The following is a 17,844-nucleotide window of genomic DNA, read 5'->3' as shown; positions in this document are numbered from 1 at the left end:
CATAAAGAGACTTAATGAGCAGCACTTGATTCGGTCCGCGAATCCAACCTTTTTGCTATGAATGTGATCCGTCATCACGTCACAGCAGCTTGACAAACCCTTTCCATAGACCTTTGGAGGTGAAAATTCCGTCAGGATCCACTGCCCTTTGAATCTCCCTCAGCCTTCGCATATTGCCAGTACCGTAACCAGCAAAAAATGCATCAGTCTGCGCCGCAGATGCGTAGTTGACGTACAGATACCGGTTCGCAACCCCCAGATTCTCAGCTGCCGCCTGGAGTCTGCGAACAACATTTACGCTCATCCTCTCAACGGCGGCGTCGTCGCGCCCGTGAGACCAGGCTGTAGAGATCAAGATAACTGAGAGGAACGTCAGGAGACATGCTGGAAAATTGTCCCCAAATTGTCGGGGACTGAATTTCACTTACTGAAAAGAGGTTCGTCGCGCTCGATGCCCAAAGCATTACCACCTCGATGCTTCATAGCAGCGATGGCATTCCTTTGTAGCGGGTAGCAGATAAAGTTGGGAACGAGGTCGGGCACGCTTTTGATAGCCTCAACCTCGTGCGAGAAAATCTGGAGGGCTTGGGAGAGCAGGGAGCGCGATGGAGAGACGGTCAACGTAGCAAACCAATTCCTGCCGTATATCTATGAATTCTCGGGCAATCAAAAGAAGAGGGGTCAAAGACAGAAAACAGACGTAATTTTACGCTTCAGGGAGGAACGCACCGGGTAGCACCCATTGGGCTGGACTCGTTCACCAGACTGGCCAGACTGCCTATGGTTGTGACCCTACTTAATGTTGGGATTTGATCGATTGCTTGGAAGACCGGAGGCTTCTGAACCGGCTTGCCGTAGCGCTGGGTGCCTGTCAAGACGAACTCGTCGCTGCCAGCGACATAGGTATAATACAAGTCGTATCCTAGTTCAACATCACTGGTGAGACCGCTGCCCGTGTACAGCTCGTAAACCTTGTCAAGAACCTCCTCAGTCTGGTTGGCGGAGTAGGATGTCGTGCTGGTGAAGACAGGGCCGTGAGCGAATGTGCGAACGATGAAGGCTGTGACGATGCCGAAATTATTCCCACCGCCCCGGAGAGCGAAATAAAGGTCCGGACTGTGAGAGTCAGAGGCGGTCGTGACTGTACTATTGGCGAGAACAACCTGGACCTGCGTCAGCGTTTGATCGAGCTTGGGCTTGCATGATGCTGCGATTGACCTCATACTCGTAGACATTGTCTAATGCCCAGCCGTACTTATTCGACAAAGGGGACGTGCCTCCGCCCAGGGTATAACCCCCGACGCCGACAGTGCCGACCCTGCCGCCAACAAATGATAGATTCCGAGATTCCAGGGCGTGATAGACTTGGAAAGTGGTTGCACCGCCACCAACGCATGCCTTAGTGCCATTATCCAAGACCTGGACCTCTCTCATCCGGTCCAGGTCCACAGTGACACCTCCGGCTGAGTTGGAATCCCCCGGGTTCCTAGAGTGCCCACCGCCCTTCACAGAGAAGTAGCACCAGTGCTCCACGAGGATGTTCAGGACCTTGGCCACATCAGTGGCACTGGAGGGCTCGACGCGGCAGGCTGGATGGACCTCTTGCTGCTTCGCATCCCAGATCAAAAAGTTGTCGTTATCGGGGTAATGAAGTGCAGAGCCAAAGACTGTAGATAGTTGGGCACACTGGCGATAGTTAGAAAACTTGGAAGAAGAGGGTCTTCGACAAAACTTACTGCTTGTTGACAGTTTGGGATACAGTCTGCAATGGGCTATGATATCCTGGGTAGGATTCATCGTACGCGGCCGCGTTGGTCACAATAAGAAGGTATGCCAACGTCTTAATAACTTGTGCCATGATACTGGGTGTTTAAAGCGAGAGAAGACCTGGAAGTTCTTGTTTTCAAATATGAATGATGATGGTGATGATGGTGGGAATCCTGGGATATTATATCTATTGCTCCTTTCCTGCTCCAGCTTTATTATACTACTCCTGCAATAAGGAAGTTTCGATTCCTATAATAACATGTTCAATTAGGCATAACGCAGGCTTTATCTGTGCCTTGGGATGGGAAGAGGACTATTTGTACCAAGGAATGAGTTATGACGGGATGAATTTCCTTGCTATAACCACATAAGCAGTCTGTTGACAGTGACTACATACACCATGGTGTAGAGCGGAGGTTAGAGCTTACGCATGCACTAAGATGTTTTAGCAGCATGCAGGTGTATGACACTGTGGGTTAATAACTAATTTGCTTGTGGAACAGATCATCCATCCTTCTAATGCTGGAATTTGATTCATACTTTACCTTTTCTTCTCAAATATTGCTATTTTCTAATCACTCCCAGAGTGCATCTTAGGACTCTCAGCAGACCAATTAGACGATGATGCTCTCTCACCATTCAGCACTGCGGGGCCATGGCAATATGACTCTGTGCATTATCTTCCTCCCGGTCTCCAGCCCACCAAGATCTAGCGTTCTATAGTACACCATCCGTGGTTGGACCTGCTTCCTGTTCCTCGGATGAGAAATAATTTGATCTGTGCTGGAGAGTCATTTAATGAAACACAGTTATGCCTTGATATGAAGGGCTGTGGAAGTGTACGCGGGGGCGGATCCGGGACCATTGTCTGGAAGGACCCTTGGAATCCTGCGGGGTGGGAGGCCACAGAGGAGATTTACTATTCTTGGAGCTGGGTTATCCGGAATTGCTTTGCACTGTTTCACTCTACAGATTATTGGCGAGCAAAGCAGAATGAAAAACCGCTATCTCGTACAGACTGACCGAAATAGGTTGTGTGTATTCAGTGGCTATATGTCCATCAATCATGGTAAAGCTTACGGTTTAAGATTTTCCCCTACTCCACTTGTCATCAGGCTGCATTAGTGTCAAATTCAATGGATCCCAAACAGAATTGACCAACGAATTTACGTGAGTCCACCTCGTCGGGAACCAGGTGGAGCAGGTCATGCCAGGCAGCTGGTCAATATATGGATCCCATAGTATTGTTACAATGCACAACATGCACACAGATTTCGTTCCAACCCTGTATGGATGTATAATTAGAGGAGATATGCGGTCAGGAAAGCCAAGGTCCTCCGTCTAATCTGACTACCCCCAAGCTCTTATCCTCCCATCAACACCATGTCTGCTTTTTCTCCTGTACCAAAACCAGCCAGTCTGGGTCCTCATGGGCGGCTAATGTACGTTGATGACAAACGGGCACATGGACCACCTGTAAGCTTTGGAGAGTGGACCTTCTTTGTGTGCACAAAGTTTATTGAAGGTTCCCGGTGAGCCTGGGATCAGTATTTGGAACACGGTAGCGCCCAAATAGGTAGTGATGACATCCAGTCGGATACTTTCTATTGCCTTCGGGCACGGAAAAAGTCCAAGTGCAGTATGTATATAAGCATTGTGATGGTAGCTACATAGGATTCAACCGACCAAAAACAATTATTTTCAGCAGATTCTGAATACCGAGTTTTGCTACTTTTGTTATTTCCCTACCTTTTCTCTACGGCACCTTGTACGGCTCTCAATCCCCTTATCATGGCACATCTTTGGGCCCCTGCTCCCGAGCCCGCCACTGAGCTAGGGCGTTACCGCATTCTCTCCTCCAATGCTGGGATTCGTGTCTCTCCGCTTCAGCTTGGAGGCATGTCTATTGGCAATGCGTGGGCAGACTCTATGGGCTCTATGAGTAAGGAAGAATCGTTCAAACTTCTCGATGCCTTCTACGAAGCCGGCGGAAACTTCATTGATACGGCAAATAACTACCAAGATGAACAATCGGAGACCTGGATCGGGGAATGGATGGCCGAGCGTAAGAACCGCGATCAGCTGGTAATTGCCACCAAGTTTACTACCGACTTTCGGTCATATAAGCTGGGCAAGGGGAAGGCTCCCAACCATTGCGGCAATCATAGGCGAAGCCTCCATATGAGTGTTCGTGAATCGTTGAAAAAGCTGCAAACCGACTGGATTGACATCCTGTATGTCCACTGGTGGGATCAAACCACATCGGTTGAAGAGGTCATGGACAGTCTTCAGATTCTCGTTGAACAGGGCAAGGTACTCTACCTGGGCATTTCGGATACTCCTGCGTGGATTGTGACGGCCGCAAACTTATACGCCCGCGCACATGGGAAGACTCCTTTCAGCATCTACCAAGGTAGATGGAATGTCATGCTACGCGACTTCGAACGGGAAATCATCCCGATGGCCCGCCATTTTGGAATGGCACTTGCCCCGTGGGATGTCCTGGGTGGGGGGAAATTCAAAACCAAGGAGGAAATTGAACAACGCAAGGCCCAAGGGGTGGGCCTCCGAAGCATCTTGACTCCGGAACAAAGTGAAGGAGAGGCTGCAATGAGCGTAGCGCTTGAAAAAGTGGCCAAGGAGCATGGGATCAAATCTCTGACCGCAGTTGCCCTGGCATATGTCATGGCGAAAGCGCCAAACGTGTTCCCTCTCGTTGGCGGTCGCAGAGTTGAACATCTTCAAGACAATATCCAGGCTCTCAGTCTAAGGCTGACGGCATCCCAAATTGAATACCTTGAGAGCCAAAACCCTTTCGATGCTGGGTTCCCAAGCAATTTCATCGGCCCGGATCCCAAGGTGACTGGCAAAGCATCCTTCCTCTTGGCAGCTAATGGTGCGTATTCCTTTGTGCGAGCACCCAGGTCCATTACGAGTCCAGAATAGACTCGATATGTTGGAAGCAAACCTCTGAAGTGTGTATTCGTTTGTCTCCAAACCTCTCATATTGTGAATTAAGGCTCTAGCTAGAAACAAATAAAAACAATGTAACTGTGTTTTGTATGATTACATCAATTAAGTCATGTAGCATCAAGTGCGACGGACAAAGATTGCTGTCTACTAGTGGAATAACAGCTGCATTCATGTGATTAATCATTCTGCCATGTTTTGCACCCCAGTGATTTGCGTATGTCAAGAGGTTGATAATAAATCAAGTTAGCTCTGCTTGTACTCCATCTATTAAATATAGAATTTTGCATGACGGACTCATTTTTGTGGCTGATCCGTATGTGAATCGCGGTATACAGTGTCGTAGGCAATCCAGAGAATCTTGGACGTATCGTGCCGTAGTGCACAGTATTCTTCTGCCAGAAAGTCTGGCAAATCCGCACATCTTAATATACGTCTAATTCAATGGGAACTTCCGTACATCAATCTGCCGAAGTGACAAAAGTTTTTGTTGATGAGAAGCAACTATGTCATGATAAGCTCCTTGTCACAGCACGTGCAATGCCAATATCGTGCGACCAATTCAACATCCAAGTTCGGCGTTATCAAGCAGAGATGACTCCTTATACATATGATCTAATGACCGACCATCGATTGGGCTACGGCAGAGAATCTCTCTCCGACCGGCTTGGCAGCGTCCACGATCTTTCGCATGTCCTTCAGCTCCTCGTCCGTCAACTCGATATCACGAGATGCCCAGTTCTCTTCTAAGCGTGATGCTTTGGTCGTTCCTGGGATAGGGATCAACCCTTGCGCAGCAACCCAGGCGAGGGCGATCTGCGCAACGGAACAACCCTTGCGGGTTGCTAACTTCTTGATCTCGTCCACGATAGCCTTGTTCTTATAGAAGTTTTCTCCCTGGAACTTCGGGACTAAGATATGCATGAGTCAGTTTACCCGGATTCAACAGTATTTCACAACGTGCAAATGATGAGACCTACCAGTGCGTCGGAAATCATTAGGGGCGAAGTCGTCGGGAGACTTGAACTGGAAGTCATCCACAAGCCAGCCGTGTCCCAGAGGGCTGAATGCCACAAAAGCCACACCTAACTCCTTTGCCGTCTCAATCAGGCCACTGGTCTCGTGCAATGTTTCAAAAGCAGAGTACTCGGCTTGAACGGCGTCAATCTTCGCAACTAAGATATGTTAGCATGGTACATAGCACGTGAAATTGCAGACAGACGAACTGGCGTTTGCCTTGCGCAAGGTTGCAGCAGAGCATTCAGATAAGCCAATGTACTTTGTTTTTCCGGTGCGGCGAAGTTCGTCCAGGGCGCCGATGGATTCCTCGAGGGGGGTGCCTGTAGTTGTCAGTTTAGGATACTGATTCGAAAGAAATTTTTACCTGCGCTTGGCGAGTTTTCATATACGTACTAGGATCAATTCTGTGGAGATAGTAGAGATCAGGAGTGAATCCAAGCCTGTCAATTGTCCCCTCGATGTATTCTTTGATGTGCTTCTCCGAGTTGGTTACTTTTCGCTCGGGTCCGAAGACATCAAATCCACACTTGGATGCCACTGCACGGTGACGCGCGGTGAGCCAGTGATGCCAATTAGACAAAGTTAGAGGTCATTGGGCTCACCGAACAGCTTGTCGCGGACATTGTACTTCTTTATGAAATCTCCAAGCAACTTCTCGTTTTCGCCATTCTTGTAGGCAACCTAGATCCACCGCAACGGCAATCAGAGACAAATTCCACGGGCGTACTTGGAAGGGACAGCTTACCGCAGTGTCCCAGAATGTGCAACCGAGCTCGATAGCTTTCAAAAGAACAGGCTCGGACTGTTCAAGATTGAGGTCTGTCCCCATAGCAGAATTGAGGCCCATAGCGCCGAATCCTGGAACAGCGACCTGCTGGTCGCCAAGTGGGAGTGTCTTGACCATCTTGGTGGATTCCGAAGGTCTAAACGACGGTCAGCATCACTATACTTTGTCGTCGGGCACGTGGTTTCACAACTTTTGGAACGTGGATAGGCGGGCGTGTATTTGGTATATGTGATATGGACTTATAATCGAAAGTATTGGTCCTTTGAAACTTAGAGATGCCGTTGCGACATGCGAATGTGAAGGCGAGAAGGAACGCTCCCTAGGTGACTGGGCTTTGATATATATATAGCGGAACGATGGACCCACATCGCGACCACGACATCACGACTATCGGAGGAGTTGAACTTTGTTTCCACCGTTTTGAATAAAAGTTTCATGGACCCATATTGTCATACACTTACATTGTATCGAACTGAACGATCTCCGTTTAATTAGCGAAGGTGTTGAAGCGCCTGTATTGATGGTATTGTTCTGTCTTCCTGACATGCACCACTTATGCACTAGGGTTAGACCTGTATCAATAATACTGGGCCGCGACCCATATAACTCTATCAAGAATACAACCTTCCTACGCTTGCTACAGGATAGAGGACTGGTGATATACCGCTAAGCCACTTTCGCGCAGGTTTTATGATTGCCTGCCTAGATCATGACATGAGCTACGAGCGACCTCGCAGCGTACATGTCTTAGAAGTTGAGTGGATCTCGATTTCACGGAACCCTCCAATGAAAAGCCGAGTGTCATCAATGTACTTGATTACACCAGAACCAAGATAGGTCGAGAGGGCCAAGGGAATCCTGGGACGACCCCAGCCAGCGTATCCAGAGAACGCCCTTGTCTGTGGTATTGTCAAAACGCATGTAAGGCCTGACCACGCCAACTGCTTTCACATCCGCTAGGTGGATATATCCTCCCTTCCATTGTCTCTCCTTCGCTCAAATTTACGTTGACCAACCCTTTTTTGTCTAAGGAGAACCAAAAGGATAGCGATATTCGAGCTGCCCATTTGCTTGACTGCCTTCCTGCAGCCAATTTGTTGATATTCAATTACTTCGCAAGCATGCGCCTCTGTGTGTTGTTCTCTTCGCTGTTTTCCGTCGCAGCTATGGTTTGAACGGCGGCCAGGTCGAAACCGATTTCTCTTAAGCAGGACCGCGAAGAATAGAGCATTAGGGCCACCCTCCGGAACACGATGCCGTCCACAGCCGTCGATGACCAATCTACAATTGAACAATTCGATCCAAACAGAAGACCTTTAAGGTATGATAGGAAAAGTAAATTTGTTCTATATGGAAAGGATGATCAAGAAAACTTCATCACTTTCTGCCAGGCCGGGTTCGTTACTAGCTGTCAGCAAGTGATTGAAGGGGAATAGCAGCAGCCAGTTCGGCAGGAAAAGCCCAAAAGTGTCAACCCAAACCGGCTCTTGAATCTGCGCTTAGCCTACTGAATTGCTATTCCTATGATGAGGAAGGGGAAAATGTTGCTCCCTGGAACTTATTTCTGTTTTAGTTTCCTTGTTATATCTGTTGTGCTTATTGTTGTCTGCATCGCTACAATTGTTCAGAATTGTTAGAAATGCCATCCGATAGTTCAAGGCGCAAAGATATGTCATGATGCTTGATCGAATATTTCATTAACTTGAAATGGGATTGATCAAGACAAGTATACCGACTTGCTCCGGCACTTGACTTTGAGGCTTCACACCCTGTAACTATCTGTTTTTGATTAGTCTGGGACTCTGGGGTACAGTCAAATTAAATCTTGACATAGTGGAGTCAGCCAGGATAGAAATGACTCGGATCAAATTTGCCCACTGGTTAGTTCTTATCACTGGGTCACAACATGCTAATAATTGGTCGATCCTTGGATCTGGTCTACAAACTGTGGTTTGATGACATAGTTTTTCCGATTGGTGCATTCGCCATGTCAGCGGCAATTCTTATTTACCAGAAAGGATTAGCGTCATGCAGGTGGATGACAGTGTGGGTCGAGGGCACAAGATGTAGACTACTGGATGTACAATTGGTTCCCTGGGTTAGACACGACGTTCATAATCAAGACTAGACCTATCGGACGTGGATATGCTTTTCTCTTCACCTTCCTCATCTCTTCTGCGTGCTAGCCAAACCCACAATCCACTGGCGCCCACACCTTCCTGTCATCAAGTTGCAGATATTGCCGGATCGAAAGATCGCCTTTGGGACCCTGACCGGATCGCAAACATGAATCTATCAGCCGAGGGCCCATCTAACAAACGGATCGCTTTACAATCGCTGTCCCAGCGCATTAGCGCCTGGCCAGAGGAAGATTGGTCGGGTATCACGGACCCAAAAACACGCAGAAGGCTGCAAAATCGCCTGAACCAAAGAGCTCGACGTAAGCCCGCCATTCGTTGTCTACTAATTGATGAGTATCGTCTTGACCGCCTGTTCCAATAGGTCTACAGAATAAGAAACAGCTGTCTCCTTTGGGGGGCAGAAAGACAAAGGAGCGCAATGGTTCTCCTTCCAATGGACTACATGAATCAGCCGCACTTGCTCTTGAGCCTCAGATTAAGGACCAAACCCTGGCAGCGCCTACTGCTATTGACTTCACCTCTCTAGAAGAGATTGATGATGTGCACATACTGGAATCGAATGCCCCAACCACAAAAATAAGAATGGCACGATTGGAAATGACAGCCCTTCAGTACTATGCTATGGGTTCCCCACGAACCGATCTGTTACTCAATCTAATCTCACTGAATTTTACCAGAGCCCTGATGGAAAATACAAGAATACTGAGCCTCAAACCTGATCAGCTCCACGATGATGCAATCTCACCATTCAACACCGCAGGCCCATGGCAAAATGATTCTCTCCATACCCTTCCAATAAATCTCCAACCTACTGTGATCCAACGCTCTATTCCACATCACCCGTGGTTAGACCTGCTTCCTGTTCCTCAAATGAGGGATAATTTGATCATCGTTGGGGACTTTGAGGAGGAGACACAGCTTTGCCTGGATATGAAGGGTAATGGGAGCACGCGGTCGGGAAGAAGTGGTATTATCGTTTGGACTGATCCTTGGGATCCGGCGGGGTGGGAGATTACTGAGCCTTTTGCTCGTTCTTGGGGCTGGGTTATTAGAAACTGTCATGATTTGGCTCATTCTACGAATCGGTGGCGGGCGAAGCGGAATGAAAGACCGCTGTTCCGTATGAGTTGACTGGAGTTTGGTAGGTAATGAACGTCTGAATGAATGTGACGATAGTTATCCATATGCCTCGCTTTAGCTGCTACTCGACCACAGTACTAACTTTTAATGTGAGGCCTGGAGTGGGTTTTATGGTTGATGGGGATGGCAGCCTAGTGAAGTTGAAAAGACTAGAGATCCGCAGAACCCTAGTATTGTGTCTCTCAGTAATATGAATAGCATGGTATATTTCCTTGTGCTTGGGCTTTTTGTAAAATTCGCCAAGTGTGCTAATAATGGATCTACTTTTCTTTCCTTTTTTCTTGCATTTCTTTGTCCCGAATAGCAAGGTTTCAAACAGTTTCGCGTTGCGGAGATTGATCAGAGGATAAATCAATGATCGTGTTCCCAGGAAGATGGTAAGGTATATAGGTAGTAATTGTCTATGAATATGATTTGCCAGCCTTAACTCGCTGCACTGGCCCTCGATCCTGTTCATCCTGTTGAAAGACCAGCTCCAACCGCTTCTCTGCCTCCACTTCCTGAACGCTGACTAGATTTCGGAAGGTTTCTGTCTGTGAAATGCGCACACTCGTGTTCTCCAGTACCTTGGTGGGCCTTGAATTGAATGCCAAAGCTGTAATGCTTGATATTGTGTCCCAAGCATGCGAGCTATGCCCTGTGACGAAGGTGTATACAACATAGATAGTTGCGTATAGACAGTATAAAATAAGGATCGAAATAGCGATTCTGATTGCCGTACCATCCATATTCCATGCAAAACCCAGAACACGAGACTGGAATGTCAGGATCATGCTGGGGGTTTTGACCAGGTCACCAATTGGGGTTACCCATCGGAAGGTACCATCGTGGAGATTTTGTGCTGACATGTTGAAGGGACCTGCTGCGTGAGACATCCCATTTGCCACTAACGAGGAGACAATGGCTTCGTGCATCAGAGGGCGTGGCGCAGGTGAGTACAGCGGGTAACTACCGTTTACCGGGCACACGTTCTCAGTCAACAAGAGAGACCGAAGGAGATTGTCCGCCACCGTTCGATTCTGGTTACCAATTTGGGTGGTGATGCTGTTCGCCCAATTTTTCGATATGGAGACTGCATGTGGCGGCCATGCTGGGAGAGTGTTGAGAAAATCCCGCGGGAGAAGACTTTCCACTCGCTGGTCGAACTTCGTGGCTGACCCGTTTGTTGCAACCACTATCCTGGAGGTCATGTTGGCCCACTGCCCGCTTACTGCACATGCGGACATACTGATATATTTTTGACCATTATCACAGAGATCCGGCTGTACGACGATGGCTCCTAGCGTTCGCTCCGTCGAAAAAGGAACATCGTCCACCCAGAGGATCTGCCCCTGCTCTTGATTCTGAACCTGGTCCCAGAGCTGTCGTCGGGTGATATTCGTGTAAGGCGTAGTTTCAACTGCCGTGGCATTTGCAGCAAGATAAGTTACGGGAAATTGAATGGAGCGGTTGTCATTTTCGTCCATAATCGCATTCAGCATGCAAATGGTGCTCACAACCGGATGTGCGATTCGGATGCTTGCCTCACCAGCTGTAGCTGGGTTATTCACTCCTGCAAGTGAGCTAATTACGGCCCTGGACAGGCCTGCTGCAATTGGGACCTGCTGCACCGTAGCCACTGTGCCGTTGGGGGCAAATTGCACGTATAAGGTTCTTGTGAATGTCTCAGAGAGGGATTGAGTACGCGGAACAAGAGTCAAAAGATCGACTGAGTATAGTGGTGGCATCTCCTCGACAGATTTTCCGTATCCATCCCCCAAATCCTTAAACACTTCCTGCGTCCCGACCAACGTGGGCTGGTCTTGTCCCACGCTTGGAAGGTCTCTGAGATACTCCCAGCCGATGGCAGGGGATTGTTCGTTTTCTGCGTTGAAGACATATTTTAGCCGTGTGCTTTCAACTCTTGCCAACATCATGTATCTCACGGTTATAAATTCCATCTACTAAACGCGAGCCAGACTGGATGAATGCCGTCGGAAAGACATCACTGTAGGCGTGATCCAACGCTAACTGGTAGTCTGGTATGCTGAAATTGACGTGTCTGGGCAACATTGCAATAGCGCTCGCAGGCCCGACAGCAGAAGCAAGTAAGATGCTCGCAGGAACAAAAACCACAAACCCCATTTTTAGAAGCAGTGGAAACCCAGGAGCCGTCAAGCTGGCACGGAATTCAGGTGACCATAAATAGCCCACTTGTGTGGTGTGATATGCAGAGAAAATAGCTCCAAAGGGCACTCCGGAGGTGGGTTGAGTGAGAAGGTATTGTTGATAGGCGCACAACGCCGTCGCGATCGAGATCTGCATCAGGATTTCGTGGAACTTTGCGATGAATTGAAGCAAGCTGAACCATTGGCTATCGGTCCCAAGGAACCGTGTTTGGATGTTCAGGATGATGAGCGCTATTGCGGCTGCGAGTGGAATCATATGGAATTGGAGGAAATAACGAACAGCGGTCGACCGGTTCCGCCGTACCAGTATTTTGCGAAGCTCTGCCTTTGATCGGTCCTGTCCATCTTCCTTGATGCGTATACTGCCGCTGGAGTCAATACTGACCCGGTGAGCTGCTACTGGTCCATCCGAAGATGTTGGTTCTCTGGGGAAGCAGCACAGTCAGCCTTTGGGCCCGTCTCTTCAACAAAGAAAATGATTAGTTAGGGACATACTGATTGATATCATTGGTATCCCGTGGATTCCTTGCGGGGTGAAAGTCCCGTAAAGGGACCAGAATATCATAGCTTCCCCCGCGGCTCATATTGTCGCAGGCTGGGTACAATTTAAGGGCCAAATACTTTTCCGAGGCAGCCCCCAGCTTTTAAACATGCCAGAGGCCCTGGTCACTGCTAAGCCACAAATGTAGACCATTTTAGCGTGTTTTATGTGGGTCCTGTTGGATAACATAATATACCTCGTCGATCCAAGCCGATTAGAGTGATTTTTTGTGTCTCACCGATTGGGAATCACCAGCCACATATGAGTACGAGGGGTGGTAAATTTCTAATAGATGGGACATCGACTGGGTACGCAAAGCCCCAACGAACAAAAATAGTTGGATTAGCTGAAGTCCCAAAGAAGATTGGCGCTTGGCATGTTGGCACGCCGCACCGATTTAATCCAAGCGGCTCTAGAAATAATACCGGGTCAATTTATATTTTGTATTCTAGATACAATATTGAATACTCAGTATACAAGACTTTATCTGCGGCCAATCGTTATGCGTTGAAATATGCTCGTTCCCACTTTGCCCAGCGAGATGTTTGTGAAACGCGCTAGGCAGGCCGCGAGATGGAACAAGCCACCGTTGACAGCCGCTATTTGCGTTTTTGATAGGGCAGGGCCCCCCCGCGAAGGCCGCCATTGCAGGATTCATTACCCCACCGCGAAATTTGGGAGTGGAAGACCCCCTCTGCCAGGGTACTCCAAGCCGGCTCTGAGGGAATCGGAGGATAATCCACTTCGGCGGCGGTCATGGCCGCATGGCCCCATGCTACATGCTGATCGTTATGGATGTAGTACCTCCAGTTCTCAGAAAAATAGTCATTGTTCTCTCCTTGGTGGTAATGCATGGCCTGGTCAACAGCAGGATTGTTGGAAATATCCCCTGTGAAGTACCAATATTGAATCAAAATGTCCATCAACGCGCCGCTCTTCCACCACCCACCAAACATCTTTCCCGGGGTTTCCCCGGTTCGATTGCCTGTATAACTGGACATGGTATTAAACACGGCGATGCCAGCTGCACTTTGTATTGACTCTACTGAATCTCATCCCGTTTCCAGTCTCGTGGGATATAGACTCTAAGCGTACGTTTTTCATTAATGTCCACCTCAATAAGCCGAGACATATTCCCCCAGCACCATAATGCCCCAGGCGACCCAACAATGAGACATAAAGATCATCTTGAGGCGCAGGTATGAATTGAGTGATATCTTCGTGGTCAACAAGGGGTCTCCGGAAAGAAGAGCTCAATAATAATGTTTGTCGCTTCAGGGGCGGGCAAAGGTTCATCCGACATCTCGTTGATGGCGCTAAGAGTCCAAAGCGAGGATGTAGTCACGATGTAAGAAGAAGTAGTACTTGTGGCTTTAGACAGGAAGGAATCAATTAAACTTTATCACATACTTCACTATATTTTGGGACTCCAATTGCGGTCAACTCTATTTCAAATAAACAAACGTTGCAACTTCTACTCGGTAGTCGGTAATACTTACGGCCTGGATGCCGCCCACGTGATCCACCAACCCTTAGATAGCTCAATACAACTTCTTGTTGATTGTTCCATGTGAGATGTCACACCATTTTCTCCGTCTCAATCTAGACCCCAATCAGCAAAATTCACCTGCCAGATCCTGAGGTGCATCATGGGCAATATTGGCTGCCATTGGAAATCATCTCCCTGGTCATTTCTTACCTCGATGTCGCAACAAACTCCAGTCTGATTCCATATGCTACAGTTAGCCGAGAGTGGCAGGCCTGCATTGAGCGGCGCACGTTTGCTATTCTTGAGCTGAGCACCCACCCAGCGGCTAAAGGAATTCTCGCAAGTTGTTGTTTGCAATAAGCAAAGGCAAAATTATGTTCAGGAAATTCGTCTCATTATCCAACTTCAGCCATACGATATTAGCACGCACTTCGAGACAGCTGCTGAGCTCAGTCGTAATAACAAAATTTTTGTCCAAACAATACAGAATATTCTCCAGATTCTAGCAACCTGGCCAGAGAACCACCGAGGAATCGAACTGTTCATTCAGGCGCAGTCCCCTAGCGACCCTGGCAGAGGCGACAAACAACGTCTTAAAAGAGCTCGGTACACACCAGATGAGGATCTACTAGACTGCAGATTTGAAAGATCTTACCTCCATGTATCTGAGGAAAACCTACAAAGCCTTCCGCCCGTGATGGCAGTGACGACACTTTCTGTCTATGGGGCGACAAGATATGAACGGTTGATTAGACCCTCAGCAACAGCCGTCATTGCATCAAAAATGCCACGGTTACAGAAAATGATACTAAACCTCAGGGATAACGAAAGACGACATCAAGACCTCCGAAAGCGCAATCGCAATGGTAAGATTTATTCCATTGTATATCTATCAAGCTGACCCCTATCGCAGAATTTGCGAACTCGTTTCATCTCTTGCCCCCATCAGTGCAGAGTTTTGACCTCGTATTCTATAATGACGCAACCGGAGAGACTTTCGAACCCACCAACCTTGTTCAAGGGAAACTGGAGGACCTCTTCAGTGCTCGGTTACGGGACTTTTCACAGCAGCTTACATCACTGTCTCTGCAGTACGCTGTTGTAGGGAAAGAGTTATTCTGGCCTGTTAATGCCGATGAGAATACACAGCACCCATATTGGCCAAATCTAACCATATTCCGCCTCAATTTTGAACCCAGGAGCCCTTCTGGAGAGTGGTATTTTGAACGAGACCCTAATGAAGACGTAGGCGATGATGAGCGAGAGGAAATTCCGCTCCTGTCAGTATTTTTTCGGTCGCCTTCTCAAGACCAACGTGCACGATTTTTGCGTTCAAAAGCATCAGCGAAACTCATTCAGGAATTTTATATCTCAGCTGGAACGGCAGCACAGCGCATGCCACGGCTGCAATATATGGTTCTGAAGTGTTATTCTGGTCTGATAACTCACGAGTTTCAATACCAGGTAGAGGAAAAAGTTGCAACAGCAACTTGGACAGACCTAGCTGGGTATGCACCAGAGGAATGTGTTGTGCAGGTTTGGAGGGATGCCGCTTTCGAGCACACTGGCGTGGAATCGAGCCTAGAGGTCAAGTTGATAGGCAGGTGGACGGACACAACCTGAAATCTTATTGGCGCGTCATTCTTGGCTATCTTCCTGACATTTATACATAGCCTTGTACATAAACATCAGTCACTGCCACTTTAATAGCCACTTGGGGTGTGAGAGGGATTTATGCTTCCTGGCTATATTCATGTATACCTTAGGCAACCGCACGAATGATATCAACATTACTATCTTCTTCACTAATCACAATAAACACGAACACTGATAATCAAACAAAGCGACCGATCCGACTAAGTGCTCCGCCGACGAAGTCTCACCTCAATACCCTCCTGACGAACAAAAAAGCTATTATGGGTCTTCCATTCCCCCTTCGGATCCGCCAATTCAACCTCATATCTCGAGACCAGCGTGGCCATCACCTTGTAGACCTCCATCATTCCCAGGCTCCGGCCAATACACACCCGGCTCCCGGCACCAAAGGTCAAGTCAGCAGCATTCATCCGCTTGAGGCGCTCCTGGTACGCCTCCTCGGTCTCGCGTTTCTCGTCGCGAAGCCACCGCTCCGGCCGGAAAATTTCGGCATCCTCGCCCCAAACGGACTGGTTGCGGGCGAGCACGTAGGGGTTCATGCCGACGATGCATCCTCCGGGGATAAACTGTCCGTCTGGAAGGGTGAGGCCTTCGTTGGGGACGTAGCGCTCCAGACACAGGGCAACACCGGGGTGCATGCGCATGGCCTCGCGAATTACCGCGTTAAGGTAGGGCAGATCCTGCGCAGTCTTGAATGGAACGATTGTGGATGATCCAGGAGGGAGGGTTGAAACCTCATCTTGCAATCGTCTCCATACGGCCGGGTTCTTGAGCGCAAAGTACAGCGCCGCGTTGAGGGTGATGGCGGTGGTGTCCGCGCCGGCGATCATGTTAATCATGAGGTAGGAGATGATCTGGGCGTCGTCGACCACGTCGGGGAACAGGGCCTTTGCTTCGATGAACTTGTCGAGGAAGTCCGGCTTGGCTGGGTCGTGGTATGCTGTGTCTTTGCCCTGGAGGCGGTCGACGAGGTGTTGGATGGAGATGTTGGCGACGGTTCCGAATGACGGGGGCCCGATCCGGTAGATGGGGTTCTTATCCATGAGGTGGTCGAGAATGGGCAGTTGGCTCACCAAAGCAAAGTAATCGATCGCCTTTTCGGCAACGGCGATGGTGTGGTCGAAATCATAGCCCTTCTCGAGGTACCCGATGGGTTCACTGAAGGTGACTTTTCCTACCACGTCCCAGGTATCTATGACCAAAACAAATAAGCAAGTGACTGGTGGCCAGGATGCCTCACTTACAGTAGAGCACCCATTTGCCGATGTCACAAAGACTTCCAGCTTTGGGTCCATCAATAAACTCCTCCTCCAGTCTCTGACATAGGAAGCCAATAGTTTCATCGATATGGGGCTCCAGCGGCAGCACACCCGACATGGAGTAGTGCTTTGCGATTGGCCGCTTCTGCTGCGCATGCACCTGCGGATCGCACTCGCTGAAGAGATTGTAGATGATTTTGCCGTTGTTCTTTGCACTACTTCCATGATAGAACTCTGTTTTGCGGTAGTCACCCCTGGTGCTGTAGATGGTGCGGATCAACTCGGGCATATCCAAGTCGATCACATTGGGCGCGATCCGAACAACTGGACCGTACTTTTTGTGCAGCTCCGTGGCGAGGATATGCATTTTCCCCTTCCGGACATGATATATCCGCCAGAGGTTGGTCCATCCTGTCCCAGGTACATCCATTAGGGGTATTGCAAAAGGAGAACTGAGATATGCCTCACATACCTGCAAGAATTGGGCCAGGGAAGCGGCGTAAAGGGGAGATGAGATACGTCACCAGATACCAGACAATGAGAGCAGCGCATAGAGCTCCAACGAATGGGTTGACGAGGCCTCTCCGTCCGTAGTCGAACGCCACAGACTGAAATGCGTCCATTATGGGTGACAATATATTGTGTTTCTGGGGGATGAAACAGAAAAAGATACAGAATCGACAGGGGCTGATGCCTGGGACTGCAGTATTTACACATCTCCCAGTCCCATGGCACTCATTTATTGCCTGGGAGGGCTTTCGACTGTAGATTGGAAGCTGGGGTCTAGATCCTTGATTAACGCCCGCTACCGTTCGCTAATGCACAGGCCTGACAAAATAGGTAACTGGTATCCGCACGGGCCGTCTTCATGGTCAAAAGTACCATTGTTGCTCCATGAGGGATACC

At 48.7% G+C, this 17,844-nt stretch overlaps 8 protein-coding genes across 8 annotated transcripts; 3 read left to right on the top strand and 5 right to left on the bottom strand.

Annotated features, from left to right (window-relative positions):
* Positions 1-79: 79 nt before the first annotated feature.
* Positions 80-1,858, bottom strand: Asppvi_008493 (FAD-binding oxidoreductase; the record flags this gene model as incomplete). The annotated part of the gene is made up of 5 exons (XM_043304362.1): positions 80-342; positions 429-637; positions 730-1,163; positions 1,219-1,686; positions 1,760-1,858. 5 exons carry the CDS (start codon positions 1,856-1,858, stop codon positions 80-82), a joined length of 1,473 nt encoding a protein of 490 aa, XP_043160297.1.
* Positions 1,859-3,558: 1,700 nt separating this feature from the next.
* Asppvi_008492 (aldo/keto reductase) lies at positions 3,559-4,713 on the top strand (the record flags this gene model as incomplete). The annotated part of the gene is made up of 1 exon (XM_043304361.1): positions 3,559-4,713. One exon carries the CDS (start codon positions 3,559-3,561, stop codon positions 4,711-4,713), a length of 1,155 nt encoding a protein of 384 aa, XP_043160296.1.
* A 639-nt stretch (positions 4,714-5,352) lies between these two features.
* On the bottom strand, positions 5,353-6,661 carry Asppvi_008491 (putative aldo-keto reductase (AKR13); the record flags this gene model as incomplete). Its single annotated transcript, XM_043304360.1, has 6 exons — positions 5,353-5,648; positions 5,718-5,912; positions 5,964-6,077; positions 6,151-6,294; positions 6,360-6,438; positions 6,503-6,661. The coding sequence occupies 6 exons, from the start codon at positions 6,659-6,661 to the stop codon at positions 5,353-5,355; spliced, it is 987 nt and encodes a 328-aa protein (XP_043160295.1).
* Positions 6,662-8,830: 2,169 nt separating this feature from the next.
* Positions 8,831-9,816, top strand: Asppvi_008490 (DUF3425 domain-containing protein; the record flags this gene model as incomplete). Its single annotated transcript, XM_043304359.1, has 2 exons — positions 8,831-8,984; positions 9,047-9,816. The coding sequence occupies 2 exons, from the start codon at positions 8,831-8,833 to the stop codon at positions 9,814-9,816; spliced, it is 924 nt and encodes a 307-aa protein (XP_043160294.1).
* Positions 9,817-10,226: 410 nt separating this feature from the next.
* On the bottom strand, positions 10,227-11,738 carry Asppvi_008489 (uncharacterized protein; the record flags this gene model as incomplete). Its single annotated transcript, XM_043304358.1, is given in 2 exon segments — positions 10,227-11,035; positions 11,054-11,738. The coding sequence occupies 2 exon segments, from the start codon at positions 11,736-11,738 to the stop codon at positions 10,227-10,229; spliced, it is 1,494 nt and encodes a 497-aa protein (XP_043160293.1).
* Positions 11,739-13,133: 1,395 nt separating this feature from the next.
* Asppvi_008488 (uncharacterized protein) lies at positions 13,134-13,535 on the bottom strand (the record flags this gene model as incomplete). Its single annotated transcript, XM_043304357.1, has 1 exon — positions 13,134-13,535. The coding sequence occupies one exon, from the start codon at positions 13,533-13,535 to the stop codon at positions 13,134-13,136; it is 402 nt and encodes a 133-aa protein (XP_043160292.1).
* A 1,272-nt stretch (positions 13,536-14,807) lies between these two features.
* Asppvi_008487 (uncharacterized protein) lies at positions 14,808-15,646 on the top strand (the record flags this gene model as incomplete). The annotated part of the gene is made up of 2 exons (XM_043304356.1): positions 14,808-14,889; positions 14,937-15,646. The coding sequence occupies 2 exons, from the start codon at positions 14,808-14,810 to the stop codon at positions 15,644-15,646; spliced, it is 792 nt and encodes a 263-aa protein (XP_043160291.1).
* Positions 15,647-15,879: 233 nt separating this feature from the next.
* Asppvi_008486 (cytochrome P450) lies at positions 15,880-17,561 on the bottom strand (the record flags this gene model as incomplete). The annotated part of the gene is made up of 3 exons (XM_043304355.1): positions 15,880-16,871; positions 16,924-17,349; positions 17,411-17,561. 3 exons carry the CDS (start codon positions 17,559-17,561, stop codon positions 15,880-15,882), a joined length of 1,569 nt encoding a protein of 522 aa, XP_043160290.1.
* Between the last annotated feature and the right edge of the window lie 283 nt (positions 17,562-17,844).

This window comes from Aspergillus pseudoviridinutans (genome assembly GCF_018340605.1).
Source record: "Aspergillus pseudoviridinutans IFM 55266 DNA, scaffold_6, whole genome shotgun sequence".
NCBI classification, from domain to species: domain Eukaryota; kingdom Fungi; phylum Ascomycota; class Eurotiomycetes; order Eurotiales; family Aspergillaceae; genus Aspergillus; species Aspergillus pseudoviridinutans.
This window is presented reverse-complemented; position numbering and strand designations above follow the sequence as displayed.